The following is a 17,624-nucleotide window of genomic DNA, read 5'->3' on the forward strand; positions in this document are numbered from 1 at the left end:
GACAACCTCCCAACGGTACTTTAGTTTGGAAAATTAATTTCGGTCACATCAAACAAAGCTAAAGTTGTTAGTTGCAAGAAAATTGGATGCAAAGTGTCAGAGCGCGTGCTTAAGTGTTACTTCGGCCTAATGACCAACTTTATAGCTTGAGAGAGAGAGAGAGAGAAAGAGAGAGAGAGAGAGAGAGAGAGAGAGAGAGAGAGAGAGCTTATTAATGGCCAGTTCTTATGCTTCTTTGTCCGTCTGTCTGTCTGTCTGTAAATCAGCGAGGATGTAATCCACAATTCTTCTGTTTCTCGACTTGAATTATCGGATCTGTCAACATTCGTTTCTGCAGCGGCGGACGTGACGGTGGTGCTAAGCTTATCTGGTTTGATGGCAGTGCCTCTAGAAAGGGGAATTCTCTCTTTCTCTCTCTCTCACTCACTCTTTCTAACAGTGGTGGTTCTCTCTCTCTCTCACTCTTTCTAACAGTGGTGGTTTCTTCTCTTTCTCTCTCACTCACTCTTTCTAATAGTGGTGGTTCTCTCTCTCTCTCTCTCTATCTAACGAGAGTGGGTCTCTTTTTATTCACTCTGGCTAACGTAGTAGTGTTTCGGTTACTTACTCTCTCTCTCTGTAACATTAGTGGCTCTCACTCTCTTTGTAACAGCAATGGGCCTCTCTCTCACTCTCTCTTCTGCAACAGCAATGGTTCTCTCTCTCTCTCTCTCTCTCTCTCTCTCTCTCTCTTCTCTCTCTCTCTCTCAGTCCTTCTGTCTCTCCTCTAACGTAGTGGTTCTCCTTCTCTCTCTGTTTCTAATAGTAGTTGTTTGTCTATCTCTATAACAGTAGTGGTGTCTCTCTTAAATATATATTATATATTGACCCTTTCCATGCCGGACGCTACGTAAATCAAAAAAGAGATCTCCTTCTCCCGGACCTAGAATCTATTTTACAAGACAGCTTTACACCAACGAAGAGTTTCTGAAACGAATCTCTTTCGTTAAGAATATTTAGGAATTCGGGAATCAGGCAGGTGACTGACGTTTCGGGAATGGAGATGAATGCTTAGAGAAGGGTCTCTTTATCATTCCAGACGATTTTTTATGTTTTGACTTCGTTCGTTCCATTCGTTTGTTTTTTTCTTCCAGTGTTATGCAGGAATTTTGACAACGTTCTTTCGTTTCGTTGGAATGGAATCAGGAATGAGAAGTACAATATATATATATATTATATATATATATATATTATATATATATATATATATATATATATATATATATATATATATATATAATTGTATCGTCAACATTTTCCAATTTCCTTAAGAGATCTTCAAATCATCACTCAGCTTATATTTACTAATAATAACTACAGAACATTTAGGTTATTAAAGAATTTTTTTCCATTTTCAGAACGGCAGGAAATGAAAACCACACTTAAAATAGAAGTATATATTTCATCCATACGAACACACACAGTGTAGTTAAAATTATCTTCAATAAAATCTATGTTGGTACTTTATGATGCGGTACAAAAATGAGAAAGTCATTTTGTGATTGGGGAATTATTATTATATTTTTTTACAGATTCTCGCCATTAACTGCATCCGAAAAAAAATAATATGGCGAAATCCTTATTCAGTTTTAGTGTTTTAGACAACAAATGTGTCAGATTATGAATGGTAATGCATAAACTCTTCATTCATAAAAGCTGTTTTAAAAATTTCAATCTGACAATAAACTCCATGTTGTCCCACCTATGGAAAGCTTACTTCAAATCGTACATCCCTAATATCTAATTTACTCTAATAATATATATTTGTGAAAGGTCATCACCAAACCATTCCCCACTTTCGTGTTTCTGTCTATTCCAATTTATCTCAGGATTCTGACTTACCTTCAGAAGTTTGGTCATGCATCCTTCTCCCATCTACGTCACAGGCGGTTTCTGCCGTGCAGGATTTGCCATCCACTCCTGCGGGATCATTGCTTGGCTCCTCCCTAATGCACTGCAGCTGGTGCTGCTCTGTCGTGGGATGCTGCGGGTATCCTCCGCGCCAAGCCTCTTCCGCAAAGGGTATCGTGCATGGTACTACTCCCTCTGTGTATGGGGAACGGGGCTGTGTCCTGTGTTAGGAGAGGAGGAGGAGGTTTCACTTCCAACTTTCACAGGGTGTTCTAAACGTGGCGACTCTTCTACAGGGTGATGGTAATGAAACTGAGGATGCTGCGCTGGTAAGTGGTACTCGGAAGATGGGTACCCGTACGACGAGCTCGTAAGAGGGACGTTGTGGTTGGTATTCTGCTGTGGGTAAGGTCTCCCCTGGTACCCTTGAAAGTGCATTTGATTTGAAGCTGTTTGTTGATGGTTTCCGTGTTGCCCCTGGTGGCAGTAAGGACCTGCTTGGTGAACTTGGTGAAACTCTCTGGGCTCTGACTCACGGTACTGCGTGGCCCCTCGCTCTGTCTCCTGCAGCGGCAGACCTTGGTGAAATTCCAGGCGCCCCTGTTGTTCTGGATTTTGGTGATGGTGTTCCTGTTGTTGTTTTTCGATGCCGTGGTGATGATGATGATGATGATGATGGTATCCGCGATGGTGTAAGCACCCTGGAAGCCCAGGATGCAAATGTCCCTGAAGCAAGCACAGCGTGAGGGACGTATTTGGGCAGAATGTCGATGGAGAAGAACGCGCGTTCCTGAGAATGATCAGAATGGATTCCTGTGGATATTTGGCGATGAAAGAATGGGAGGCAAAGAAGGAGTTGGGCTGAGGCTGCCTTGCCTACGAAGTCCCATCGCGGGGTAGGACTCATGCGATCCTTGTTGCGTAAGCTTCTCGGCGTAGGACTCATGCTGCCATGCCTTCGCAGGCCCACTGGAGTGGGACTAAGACTACCCTGACGACGTAGGCCTACTGGTGTTTGCCTCCCTATGCCGTGCCCATGATCAGGAAAGTTGACATAGGAAGTATTGCTATGGTGTGACGCATAAAGACACCCTCGTCATCCTCCTGGCAAGGACCTTCCTGGCTCTCTGGCGAAAGGAAGAGGACCCGCCTGAGCCTGAGCTTTTGGGGCATACGTCTGGGATGTCTTGGGCATCGGCCTTCGTGCGCTTTGCGATGTTGTCGTCCAAATGGCGTCCATCATCCGTGACGAAGTCATTGTACTTTGCTGGTTCAGTCTTTGGGTTTGAAGGTCCGTGGCTTCGTAAATTCAGACCGCGTTCATTAAGGCACTTTTGCTCTGGTTGTGGGACTGTCGATGGTGACGAACTGGGAGACGGGATTAGGATCGTTGGCTGTAGGCCGTCCTGAGGTTTAGATGTCTCGACGATGTCTGTGTTGTAGTGGTGGATTATTTTAGTTATCCCTGGGCTGCCCCTATCTTCTTTCCTTATGGATGACTGCCTAGTGAGCTGAGGGCAAGAAAAAGGAGTCACTGAGAGAGCCATAATTAGATCATCTAGTATTTGCTTCAATATTTATTTTACTGGAGCTGTTTTGAAGTTTCTGAATGGATATCTAAATACCTGGTATTGCGAAGTGGAGGTGACAATCTCAGGCCCGCCAGTTTTCTCCTCCTCGTCGTCATCTGTGATCATGGCAGGTGTCGACGCAGGTGTATATGTCTCGGAAATAGCGGTTTTGTAAGACGAAGCTGTTGAAAAGGACGAGAAGATATAGGAAATTAGATTATATTCTATTTTATTCAATGTTATCGGTACTTAGTACCGCTATTTTCATTTTAGGAAGAATAAAGGAGCCAAAAGCAGTCCCTGGGGTATACAACTTACGAAAAGTGAGTGACCCAAATTCACTCCCTGTGGTATAGCTACATATTATGAAAAGTGGAGGACCCAAAAGCAGTCCCAGTGGTATACATATTATGAAAAGGGATGGAGTCAAGAGCACTCCCTGGGGTATACTACATTGTATGAAAATTGAAGGACCCAAAAGCAGTCCCAGGGGTGTATCAATATGAAAAGAAAAGGACCCAAGAACAGTCTCTGGGGTATACGTTTTATGAAAAGTGAATGACCCAAAAACAGTACCTGGGGTATTCCTGCTCAAAGCGAAGCGTCTGATGAAGCAAATAATGATGGATATATTCAAGACCAACAGAGCAGCCCCAGTCAAGGACATCAGTAATAGAGTCAGCCGCGGCACGCGAGGCTGACTGCTGCTGCTCGCGACTTCTTCCACCACGCCTGAGTAGAAAAGTGTGCGTGTCATGAGATGCTTTTATTTAGTTTTTAAAAATATTTGTTAATTGCAATTTCTACAATGCAAGGGGCCAGGGAATCGTAATACACGTAAATGAGACATGTTTCTGGTTTTTAGACCGGATGGCAGCAGAAAACAACTGTTTAATTATTTATATTGTTTCACCTTTTTAAAATTTTTAAAGTACCAGTTGAGCTCACATCAAAATTAGTTTTCAGCTTCAGGAACGTATTATCATTAGTGATTCATAATACACGTCAATGAGGAATGCCCCTGGTTTTGAGATCGGAAGTGAGAAGAACTATTTAACTAGCTATGTTTCAGATTTAATTTTAATATACTTGTTGAGTTCAAATCAGAACTAGTTTTCAATTTCCGGAACTTATTATTATTATATTATTGTTATTATTATTATTATTATTATTATTATTATTATTATTATATTGACAACGTTTGCCAAGACCAATGATAACATTAAAATAATTCCTTGCATGTCCACAACCTCAGTTAAAACTCGTTTGCAGTCTTCATTAAACTTAACCACCAACTGAGAACAAAAAAATCGCCCTACCTGGTATGGCGACTTTTGTTGAGGGAGACGTAAAGTCTGAAGTGCCCTGGGAGTTTGTAAGTCTTGGACTGCAAACTCGTACGTGGCTCCGGGAGACAGTCCTTGGATTTTGACAGTTGTCGTTCCGCGCCCTGCGACATTTTTGACGCTGGAGGAAGAAAGTCCAATAATGGATTAGACACACACACACACACACACACACACATATATATATGTATATATATATATATATATATATATATATATATATATATATATATATATATATATATACATTAAGCTACAAAGATCGTTTAATTTCCGATTCGCTCTACCTCGAAAATTTCACGAAAGGGAAATCATAATTGATCAGTGTTCTGTCACCTGGAGATTCGAACTCCTGACAGTGTGAGAAGCTCCGACTTCAGTGACTATCTTTACCACTGGGCTGTCATGTACACACACACACGCGCGCACACACAAACACATTATATATATATATATATAGATTAGATATAATAGTATATATATCTATATTATATATAGATATACTGTATATTTAATATATATATATTATATATATATATTGACATATACTTACTAAGTATTCCTCATCATGCAGTGGTCGATAACGAATTGTGTATCCCGAAGGCGTGGTCCCGTGGCTAGGTGGAATCCAGGTAAGGATGGCTGTGCTGCCTATGACACTGGCTACCTGTTGGAGGGGGTACCGAAGTTAATCACATTTCAAATGGTAAGGTTAGCATTTAAATGAGACTTCATAGCATTGGTATGGTAACATTAAAGTATGTCACTGAAATATTTTTTGATTAAAAAAACCGATTTTTTCTTCTTGAGTTTCTTAATTCCTTTAAAAGAATGTTTTATTTATTTTTTTATTATTATTATTATTATTTGACTAAACCTCAATTAAAACCTGCCAAAATCTACGGTCAAATAGAGCCTTGTTTCACCAACGAAAATTAAGATATATATGCTATATTTTATTAGAAATATATTTTTTTGTGCTGTTTAATATACACATGATGTATTCTTTACATTTTCATTCTAATAAATAAATCATAAATATCCTGTCCTGAAATTCATCAATTTAATAACTCAACAAAGTAAAGTGTAGGCTTACTCCCCGAGTTAGCGAAAATACTATATCAGTGTTTCCATACTATCAAAAATCAAAGCTAGCTTCAAGATGACAGTTTTAGATACTAAGCAACATCCTTAACATACGATGACTGTATCTGGAATACGATCTAGAGATTGGAAAGCGTCTAGTAGTTAGAGAATCACAATTACGAAATCCCGGGACGTGAAACTTCTAACACTGAAATTATTACTATTATTATCTTTAAGAAGATGAATCCTATTCGTATGGAACAAGCCCACCAAAGGGGCTATTGCCTTGAAATTCAAGCTTCTAAAGAATATTATGGGGTTCACTGGAAAGGTAATGGGAAATGAAGAAAGAAGTTACAACTTATAAAAAAAACAGAGAAATAAATGACTAGGTTAATAAACATAGGGTTACTCACGCTGATGTTATAAGGCTGGTGTGGGGGGATTGGGGGGCCCAGGGTGTGGTTGGAGGTATAAGCTCCCTTATAATTCGACGCCGTGCAGGTATAAGTCGTATAGTCTCTCGAAGTAACGCTCCTGATCTCCAAGACTGAAGACCACTCTGCCAAACCGTCCATTAGCTGTGAGAGAGGAAGGTACATCAACATGATATTCCAGGACTCTGGAAGGAGTTACATAAATGTGATATTCCAGGACTTTGAAAGGAATTAAAATTCCAGGACTCTGGAAGGAGTTCAATAAATGTGACATTCCAGGACTCGGGAGAAGTTACTGATATGTGACATTCCAGGGCTTAAAAAGGAGTTAACATTCCAAGACTCTGGGGGGAGTTACACAGATGTGACATTCCAGGAGTTTGAAAAGAGTTAACATTCCAGGACTCTGGGAGGAGGTACACAAATGTGACATTCCAGAACTTTGAAAGGACTTAATATTCCAGGAATCTAAGAGGAGTTACACAAATGTGACATTCCAGGACTTTGAAAGTAGCTAACATTCCAGGACTCTGGAAGGCGTTACACAAATGTAACATTCCTGGACTTTGAAAAAAGGTAACATTCCAGGACTAAGGAAGGGGTTACATAAAGATAACACTCCAGGACTCAGGAAGGAGTTACACAAATGTGACACTCCAGGACTCTGGAAGGAGTTATAATGTGATATTCCAGGACTGGTATGAGTTATATAAGCTTGATATGCTAGGACTCTGGATAGAGTTATACAATCACGACATTCCAGGAGTCTAGCTGGAGTTACACAAATGTAACATTCCAGGACTCTGGACTTCAAAATATTTATGAGGTAAAATTTTGAAAGCGTTATTATTATTGTCAGCAACGAAGATTTCGAATCAGCTTACATGTGGTCCCCTGACGAAGTATTTCCGACTGTTTGAACAGGACCCTGTCTTCATTGATGGTCCACCGAAAATTGGGCGCGGGCGCCGCCTTCACGAAGCACTCTAGGCGTCCCGTTCCGCCCACCTTTGCCCACGGCCTGCTCGGGGCGTCCTCTCTGGAGGCTACCTCTTCCAGCGGTTCTGGTGCCTCTGGGAGGGAGTTTTTCGTTACATAAACTCTTGCATGATCTTACACAAACACACGCATACACTCTTGGGAATATATATATATACATATATATATATATATATATACATATATATATATATATATATATATATACATATATGTGTGTGGTGTGTGTGTGTGTGTGTGTGTGTGTGTGTGTATACACGCAGAAATAGATACAAACACGTATAATGTATTTTTAAAACTTATGCGTAACGATCAGAACTGTTCATATAATATACATCTAGCAGTCTCCATGATACTGGAAGCAAGAGCTCACACACACATGCACACACTGTACAATCTTTTGTTTTAATGCGCATATATACACCAGAGAAACACACACATATGCAATCTTTTGTTTATGAGCATATATACATAGACAACATATGCATAAGCACACGTAAAATGTATTACTAAAGTTATACGATTTACTATCACAGCTGTTTACATAGGCCTAGCAGTCTCAGTAGACATACACTTTTCGTTAATGTGCATATATACAAAGACAGACATATACACTTTTCGTTATAGTGCACTATACACAAAGGCACACAAATATACACATGCACACGTGAAAATGGAATGTTAAAATGACTAGTGACGAGTGCAGCAGTTGTGATAGGTCTAGCAGTCTCGACCCACTCGGATGCAAGCTCTCTCTCTCTCTCTCTCATCTCTCTCTCTCTCTCTCTCTCTCATACACACACGCGCTTTTGTTTGCAATCATACATACACGACATACACATACACAAGTAAAATGTAATTTAGACTTACGAGTAACGACCACAGCAGTCTTGATCGGCCTAGCGGTCTCTACTACGTTCGAAGCCAGGCACTTGTAGAACCCAGTGTCAGCTCTGGTGACGAAGTCGATCAGAAGTCGAGCTTCGCTTACGCCCCAAGACAACACCTCGCGGATGCTTCAGAGAAAGATTCAGAGAATGATTAACGTTCTTTTACAAGCTAATTTAAACTGAGGAAGTGGTAATGAGTGTATGGTGATTCCGAAAGGGAAATGAAACTCAAGAGTAATATGATATACGATGTATGTATGTATGTATGTATGTATGTATGTATGTATGTATGTATGTATGTATGTATGTATGTATACACACACACACACATATATATATATATATATATATATATATATATATATATATATATATACATATATACATATATATTTCATAAGTAATATTTTTATATATATATATATGTATATGTTATGTAAATATATTTCATATAATACAGATATGTTATCAGGCATACACATACATACATAATCAAACAATCCAGAAAGCCAAACCCAATTTCAATCACTCTAGCAAAATCCAATCACATTAATCACCCTAAATAAAAGTCACTCGAGATAACACAATCCAATTCTGAATCTTTAAACTAATCACGCACGGTTGAAATCTCACCTAGAGTCGTTATCCTGGGTGAACCAGGTGATATTCGGCGTGGGGTTCCCGATGGCGGAGCAGGTGATGACGGTCGAACCATCTTCGTCTATACCGTGACCTCTTCGGCGCCATGATGCTCTCCGGTCCGTCTTGTGGGAGGCAGGAGAAGAAGAAGAATCATCATCATGCTTTTAGGAAATGTAAACACAGTCATGCTTTTAGGAAATGTGAGCATAATCATGCTTTTAGGATATGTAAACATGATGATGCGTTTAGGAAATGTAAACCATAATGCTTTTAGGAACGTAAACATAATGATGCTTTTAGGGGGAAATGTGAACATAATGATACTTTAGAATATGTATATATGATGATGCTAAAATTTTAGGAAATGTAAACGTAATGATAATTAAAATATGTATGTTTTTTTAATCGGAAAGACATCTGGGTCTAAGAACAAAAAATAGTCCCAATAACTTGGTCTATTTATCTGGCATCTGTCTACGCTTCAGAGAGAGAGAGAGAGAGAGAGAGAGAGAGAGAGAGAGAGAGAGAGAGAGAAGCCTAAACTTTACAGAGGAGCGTTGATGACAAAGGAGGCGTTGACGACGCCCCTGGGACTTTCGGCGGTCACGGAGTAACCCCCCTGCCTCCTGGCGGTGTACCCTCTTCATCTCCAACAGGCCCCCACCCTCCTCCTGGTCCCTCCTGAATTAGGACAGGGCCCTCTCCACCCCCATTGTAACTGGACAGTGCGAAGGAAGAGGGAAGGTTATTCTATAATTATATATTATATATATATATATATATATATATATATATATATATATATATATAATATATATGTTGTTTATATTTAATCTCATAAAACCTTTGTCAGATATGGTCAGGTTCTGTAGGAATCAGATTAAATTTATGTATGTATGTATGTTATGTACGTAGAAATAAGAAAGAAACTATATTGCAGACGTTCACAGAAACTCAAAGAAATTATTAATATAAAATAATATAATATGGTAAACACAGAATCCAAAGAAAATTCATCACTATTATTATTATTATTATTATTATTATTATTATTATTATTCGGATGAACCCTGCAGGGGCTATCAACTTGAAATTCAAGCATCCAAGGAATATTTTGATTTTCATTAAAGAGAAGTAAGAGAAGCTAAAGGGGGATAAAGAAAGAAGAGATCACTTATTAAAAACAAAAAAAATTTAAAAAATTAATTAATAAATAGATAAGAATGTAGGTTAATCATTAAAATGCAAGGATAACATTAGGATAGTAATGCATTGCATCTCTGCTTGAATTTCGAAATTTCAGTTCCACGAGGAATAAAGTTCGACAGCGAGGCAAATTGACCGCATATTGATGCTGCTGTTCAGCGAGTCTGGTTGCTCTCGGCAGATGAAAGGGGATCAGGGATCAATTTTTAACGTGAGGGATCTCTGTTGAAAAGCAAATATTACAACTATTTCAAAGCCTCGACTTCGAAAAAGGAACTCACGTCACAGGAGGTGGGTTGGCATCGGCTACTGCCTTGAGGAGAAGGTCATCTTTCTCCCTGACCTCCACTACCCCGCTGGGCACGTCTTTCCATACAGGTTCATCTGGAAAAAGGACAAGCCATTCTAGTCAGTAGACATTCCGGTCAGTAGACGTTCCAGTCAGAAGACATTCCAGTCAGAAGACATTCCAGTCAGTAAACATTCCAGTCAGCAGACATTCCAGTCAATAAACATTCCAGTCAGAAGACATTCCAGTCAATAAACATTCCAGTCAGACGACATTCCAGTCAAAAAACATTCCAGTCAGTAGACATTCCAGTCCAGTCAGTAGACATCTCAGTCAGCAGACATTCCATTCAGTGGACATTCCAGTCAATAAACATTCCAGTCAGTAAACATTTCAGTCAGTAGACATTCATTCTGCAGACACTCCACTCATTAGACATTCCAGTCAGCAGACGTTCCAGTCAATCTTTCCAGGCAGATTCGTTGAGAAGGTGAATTTCAGAGACCATCTTTCCAGGATTACTTACGTAACACGTTGAGAGTAACGTTGGTCGTTACGGTAACGCCCAGACCGTTCGTGGCGTCACAGATGTACGTCCGTTGATTGTCCTCAATTAGGGCCCTGACTTCCAGCACGGATCTTCACAGAGGAAGAGAAGAAGAAGAAAAGAAGAGGCTATACGTGACGGAATACAGAAAGGGGATACAGACTAAAACGTTTACCAAAGGACATTGAAAAAATCTATTTAAAATCACGTTCAGAAGATATCCAGACACTAATACTTACAGAAAATATTTCGTTTAAGTAGATAAAGCTACATAATTACTTACACTTTCACAAGCATGGAATAATAATTGACCCCCGAAGTGGATATTGAAATTAGAATGAAAAATATTTAATTCCCTTAACGATGAAATTGCTGTTTATTTCTATTATTTTTTACCCTTATTCTCGCCAGAGAAAGTCAGCGAATGATGCAATTAGTTATTTATAATAAATAGTTAAAGATCATTCTTCCAGTCCCGTCTATAATGAAACAAAGAGGAAAAAAACCAGGCGTGATCCGACCCCCAGCTTACTCGGAACGCGTACTAAAATCTACGGTCAAATATCACGTTGTTTCACCAACGGAAATTAAATCAAATACGCTACATTTTATTAGACTTACTTGTTCTGTGCCGTTTATCATGCACATTATTTATTTTTTACATTTTCATTCTAATGAATAAATCATAAATATTCTATTCTAAAATTCCTTTTTCAGATCTTTTTAGGATTTTCCATAGACCTTTCCTACACCCCCAACAAGAGCAACAACAAAGTAATTTGTAGGTTTACTCCTCGAGTAAGCGAAAACAGCTCGAAACAAATACATGATGACGATAACGAAGTATAATTATTATCTCCTTGCTAATAAGAGAAGGTTGAATGGATTATGATAATCAGCTTTAAGTGACCAGTTAAATAATTAATAATAATAATAATAAATAATAAATCAATAATAATAATAATAAACAATAATAATAAAAAAAAAAAATTTGATTCTTATTAAATAGTGAAAATTTAAGACAGAAATCGATAGGTAATATTCTTTAACAAAAATAACACACAATTATATAAATGAATTGCATGTCAATACGATTCATTTATATGATTTTGAATTTTTATTGCATAACAGTTTATCACGATATCATGAAAATTCTTGGTAATAATAATAATAATAAGAATAATAATAATAATAATAATAATAATATAATAATAATAATAATAATAATAATAATAATAATAATAATAATAATAATAATAATAATAATAATAATAATAATAATAAAACGGCACACATAGATAAGAAAATGATGGACTCCTAAGGAGGCAGGATGCAACCCGGAACCCCACACTATAAATACCACCCAGTCAAATTGGAGGACTGTGATAGAGCAAAAAAATAAAAAAACAAAATAATAATAATAATAATAAATAATAATAATGCTATAAAATATCCACAATTATATATAAAAATATATTTCTATGGAAAAATATAAAACAAAGACTTTCGAACACCTGAACGGTGTTCCTCATCAGTGTAACGTTACACTGATGAGGAACACCGTTCAGGTGTTCGAAAGTCTTTGTTTTATATTTTTCCATAGAAATATATTTTTATATATAATTGCGGATATTTTTTTAACAATTTGTTTTCACGAAGCTGTGAATTTCTTAACAACAACAACAACAACAACAACAACAACAACAACAACAACAACAATAACTAATAATAATAATAATAATAATCAATAATAATAATAATAATAATAATAATAATAACAATATCAGCTCAAGGTTATATACACGGTACATACAAGACAATCCACGATATCTATATATGTGACGAAAAAATAGTTATAATAATAAACAGTTTCACCCAAACCCAAAAATTAAACAGGATTTAGAATTTTTCTAAATCCCTGTGGATTTTTCACATTTAACAACACTGTACCATGTTATCTTATGTATCTAGATTGTGATAAGTTATTGTCTCTACTTTGTATAGTTCATGTTTATGGCCTTGAGCAGAAATGAAATTTATTATTATTATTATTATTATTATTATTATTATATTATTATTATTATTATTATTATTATTATTATTATTATTATTATTATTATAAGAGGTCCACAATAATAAAAAAATGTTGCGAGTTCGTGTATAATTTAAAAACCCTTTAAAGCTTTCGAACATTTTTTATTTATTCATTTTTTTTTACTATACACCCCTTAGAACATTATATATCCTCTAGCGATAGAGTCTTTCCCAAACAACAACAATTATTATTATTATTATTATTATTATTATTATTATTATTATTATTATTATTATTATTATTATTATTATTATTATATTGCAAGTATATTCCAAAGCGAAAAAACCGTACAGTCTTCTGGATTTTTTGTCCTATTTCAAGAAATAATTTATGCTGACACTTTATACTTTATCATCGGGTATTTATATGCGAGATCTTCACACGGGATTAGTATTCCTCTGCTCACTTGCAAAATCAATTTCAAAAGGAATTGATTTTACTTTTTATTTGGTCAGCAGAGAGACGAGGATGTTCTCCCGAAGGGAGGGGAGAAATGTTTTCGAAGACTCTCGTAACGTCTTGGTGATAGATGGAAATGTTTTCCCTCCGCTGGCACTGAATACAGAAGCCCTTACTTTAGCTTTTTTTTTTTGTTTAATAAGTGATGGCTAGTTTTTGTTGTGGTTGTTGTTGGGGCAGGGGGCGTGGGACTTTTACCGCCCTAGGCTATAAATGAATGTTGTATGAACATACGCACACACACAAACATGCACGCATTCACGTATTATACATAGGTAATGCCATGTGTATGTATGTATATATATATATGTATAACAGAATCACGAAAGTTAGGAACGTGATAAATCCATAAATAAAGATAAATGCCACGAAGGAAAATAAACGAAGGAGTCTGCGAGATCTTTCGGCTGAAAAAGCCCTTTACAGTAAAGGGCTTTTCAGCCGAAAAGATCTCGCGACTCCTTCGTTTATTTTTCCTTCGTGGCATTTATCTTTATTGTATATATATATATGTATGTATGTATGTATGTATGTATGTGTATGTGTAATATATAATATATATATATATATATAATACCCAACGTCCAATCTGTAAAATTGTTCATGAGCAATAGGTTGGGCAGCTGGTTTGCCTCACTGTATTTTAACCTATATTGGTGTTAGTCTTGCTCTTCTTTTGTATAGGTAGGTGTTTCTTGAAATTTTGGTGAAGTCCTGTACTTTTAATGTCTGCCTTTGGGTAGCCTGCTTGTTTAATTTTAACTTTTAACTTTTTAACTTTTTACTTTTTCACTTTTTACTTATTGAGAGCTGTTGCCATGACATTTTTATATAAATTAAAATTAAATTAATTATTAATGTTCGTAAATTCATACATAATTTTAGCCTTGAAAATGCGACTTGGAATTCGTCGCGGAAAACTTCGGCATTGAAATAAACTGTTGAAAGATGAGGATGCCTTTCCATACTACTTCCTTCGGGATATATCTTCTTTGAGCTCCAGCTCCGGCCCTTATGTGTGTGTATATATATATATATATATATATATATATATATATATATATATATATATATATATATATATATATGAATTTCTATCACATCACCGTGATTCATATACATGCATTAAGCTACAAATGTCCTTTTTTTGTAGCTTAATACATGTATACGAATCACGTTGACGTGATAAGAATTCATATTATGGCTACGTGCGGCAAACGTTCGACTTGGTTAACATGGCAGAGGGGGTTGGATATCGATTCTAATTACAAATACCTGAGTTCGACAGAGATTTGTAAGCGCGAATTGGATATTAAAGGACATTTGTAGCTTAATGCATAAATAATAATATACGTAAACATTACATTCATATATGTACTACATACATACACACAAACATATATAGTATATATTCTATGAAACTCATTTTTTTAAAAACTTACTCAAACCCTTCACCTGGTGACCTCACCTCCTTAAACATTCTGTGCACTCATTGGCACTCTATTCTAAAATCTACTTAAACCTTCACCTGGTGACCTGACCTCCTTATAATTTCTGAGGCACTCATTGGCACTACATTCTTAAAAATCTGCTCAAAGCTCTCACCTGGTGACCTGACCTCCGTAGAGCCCTGGCCTGTTCATCGAAGTGGCTCCGTAGTTGGTGACGGAGCCCGACCTCCAAGTGATACTCGAAGCGGGGAGGCTCGAGGACGACTCGCAGATCAGTTTGGCCACTTGACCTGCCGAGACGTTGGTCGGGGACACCCAGGCCTTCACCTCCCAAGGAGGAACTGGAGAGAGAGAGAGAGAGAGAGAGAGAGAGAGAGAGAGAGAGAGAGATGTCAATTCATCTATGTTTCTATAGATCTAATACAATTTTTATTTCAATTCATACTACAATAGTTGCTACTATTACGAATCCATAAGACAGTAATTACTACTGGTGCAAATCCATAATAGTTAATGCTATCATAAATTCATAATAGTTACTACTATTCCTAATCCATAATAGTTACAGCTATCACGAATCCATAATACTACTACTATTAGAAAGTCCATAATACAGTAGTTACTACTTTTACAAATTCATAAGACAATAGTTACTATTATTGCAAATCCATTATTGTTAATGCTATCATAAATCCATAATAGATAATATTATAAAAAATCCATAATAATTATTGCTATTACAAATCCATAAAAGTTATTACTATCACACATCCATAATGCTTTGTATTTCTAACAGCTTGGGATAACGAAGGAACACTACAATAAACCAGAAGTAATGCCTACAGTGCATCGCGTGAGGTGCACTGACGGCACTATACCCCTCCTACGGGGAGACTAGTAAGAACTGGACAAAATGCCAGAACAACAGTTAAACCAGCAATTCAGAAAAACAACCATCACAACAAGCGAATTACCCGAAGGAAAATTGCAGTAAAAATTGAACAAAATAAAAGAACAACAATTACACCAGTGATTTAGAAAAACAACCAGCATCACAAAACAAAAGAAATGAAAAAAAAAACAAAATTGATTATACGAAAAAAAAAAACTCCCAATACAAAATTGAATAAAATACATGAACAATTACACCAACAATTCAGAAAAACAACCAACATCACAACAAGAGAATTACCCAAAGAAAACTTACAGCAAAAAATGAACAAAATACCAGAACAACAATTACACCAACAACATCGAAAACAAACATCAGCAGAGCAGTTACACGAAAAAAAAAAACTCGCAGTAAAAATTGAATAAAATACAAGAACAATTACACCAACAATTCAGAAAAACAACCAAACATCACAACAACAATATTAACTGAAGAAAACTCACAGAACAGCTCGATGGCAGTATTGGCCACGAGGGGATGTCAGTGGCTGGATTCGTCACGTGACAGGACACCTTGGCTCCGTTGTCGGAGGCCGTGACCTCTGTAACGGCTCTCGCTCTGGTCACCCTCCCGTCAACGGTCACCTCCGTCAGGAGCTTCTCGTGCCCTTTGTAGATCCTGCGGGAGGAGAGGGCTGTTCTCGTCGTTATTTATTATATTAATTGGATTCGATATTACTGTTGTTAAGGGTTGCTTGTTGTAAGTGAAATATGGGAATATTTTCGTAGATGGAAGTGATATATATATATATATATATATATATATATATATATATATATATATATATATATATATATATATATAAATATATATATATATATATATATATATATATATATATATATATATATATATATATATATATATATATATATATATATATATATATATATATATATATATATATATAAATTATTTTAACGATAAGGAAAAATTGAAAAACTTGGTGAACGAAATAAGGAATTTTTCTAATTTTTCTAGTAAGAGATTTATATAAATTTATAAATAAGGAAACAAAAAAATTAAAAAAAATATTTGTGAACGAAATAAGGAATTTGTCTTGTAAAAAATTTATATAAATTTATAAATAAGGAAATTAAACAAATATTTGTGAGCGAAATAAGAATTTTGTCTTGTAAAAATATATATAAATTTATAAATAAGGAAGATTTAAAAGCTATTTGCGAACAAAAATAAGGAATTTGTCTGGTAAGAAATTTATATAAATCTATAAATGAGAAAATTAGAAAAAATATTTTTTGAACGAAATAAGGAAATTGTCTTGTAAAAATATAATAAATTTTATAAATAAGAAATTTAAAAAACTGTTAGTGAACGAAATAAGGAATTTGTCTATTAAAAATATATAAATTATGAATAAGAAACGTTCATCATTTTATTTGTGAAAGAAATAAGAAAATAAGAATTTTTGTTTTGATAATTTACCGGGAAAGTATGACTTATTCTCAAAAGGTGTTAAACAAAAAAGAAAACCTCTCCCCATGACATGATTGTTTTAACATCTGCTGCCCAAGAGGTAAAAGAAAAAAAAAAAGTGTTCCAGACCAGATTCTGACTTTGTTTAAAAAAAAGTCTTCCCAGACAAGATTCTGACATCTGTCCAAAAAGATAAAAAAAAAAAAGAAAAAAAAAAAAATAATAAATAAATAAGACGTCTTCTCTGACAAGATTCTGACATTTGCCCAAAAGTAAAAAGGAAAAAAAAGTTCCCAGCCAAGGTCCTGACATCTGTACCCACCCCCC

General features: G+C 36.0%; 2 protein-coding genes across 2 annotated transcripts in view; both read right to left on the reverse strand.

Annotated features, from left to right (window-relative positions):
* LOC135214185 (serine/arginine repetitive matrix protein 2-like) overlaps window positions 1-2,836 on the reverse strand; it is an 11,048-nt gene extending 8,212 nt beyond the window's left edge. The window contains exons 1-2 of the mRNA XM_064248254.1: window positions 2,427-2,836; window positions 1,882-2,111 (exon numbers count right to left, since the gene is read on the reverse strand). Of these exons, the coding sequence (XP_064104324.1) occupies window positions 1,882-2,111; window positions 2,427-2,836 (640 nt within the window). The remainder of the gene's footprint in view (window positions 1-1,881; window positions 2,112-2,426) is intronic.
* Window positions 2,837-2,957: 121 nt separating this feature from the next.
* The window catches only part of LOC135214186 (nephrin-like), a 137,297-nt gene continuing 122,630 nt past the window's right edge, over window positions 2,958-17,624 (reverse strand). Inside the window, exons 11-25 of the mRNA XM_064248255.1 lie at window positions 16,304-16,478; window positions 15,063-15,256; window positions 10,883-10,995; window positions 10,349-10,451; window positions 9,477-9,579; window positions 8,853-9,022; window positions 8,200-8,345; window positions 7,215-7,403; window positions 6,689-6,798; window positions 6,310-6,474; window positions 5,361-5,474; window positions 4,781-4,928; window positions 4,038-4,193; window positions 3,516-3,643; window positions 2,958-3,401 (exon numbers count right to left, since the gene is read on the reverse strand). Coding sequence (XP_064104325.1) covers window positions 2,958-3,401; window positions 3,516-3,643; window positions 4,038-4,193; window positions 4,781-4,928; window positions 5,361-5,474; window positions 6,310-6,474; window positions 6,689-6,798; window positions 7,215-7,403; window positions 8,200-8,345; window positions 8,853-9,022; window positions 9,477-9,579; window positions 10,349-10,451; window positions 10,883-10,995; window positions 15,063-15,256; window positions 16,304-16,478 — 2,458 coding nt within the window. The remainder of the gene's footprint in view (window positions 3,402-3,515; window positions 3,644-4,037; window positions 4,194-4,780; window positions 4,929-5,360; window positions 5,475-6,309; window positions 6,475-6,688; window positions 6,799-7,214; window positions 7,404-8,199; window positions 8,346-8,852; window positions 9,023-9,476; window positions 9,580-10,348; window positions 10,452-10,882; window positions 10,996-15,062; window positions 15,257-16,303; window positions 16,479-17,624) is intronic.

Source organism: Macrobrachium nipponense, chromosome 45, assembly GCF_015104395.2.
Source record: "Macrobrachium nipponense isolate FS-2020 chromosome 45, ASM1510439v2, whole genome shotgun sequence".
Lineage (NCBI taxonomy): Eukaryota > Metazoa > Arthropoda > Malacostraca > Decapoda > Palaemonidae > Macrobrachium > Macrobrachium nipponense.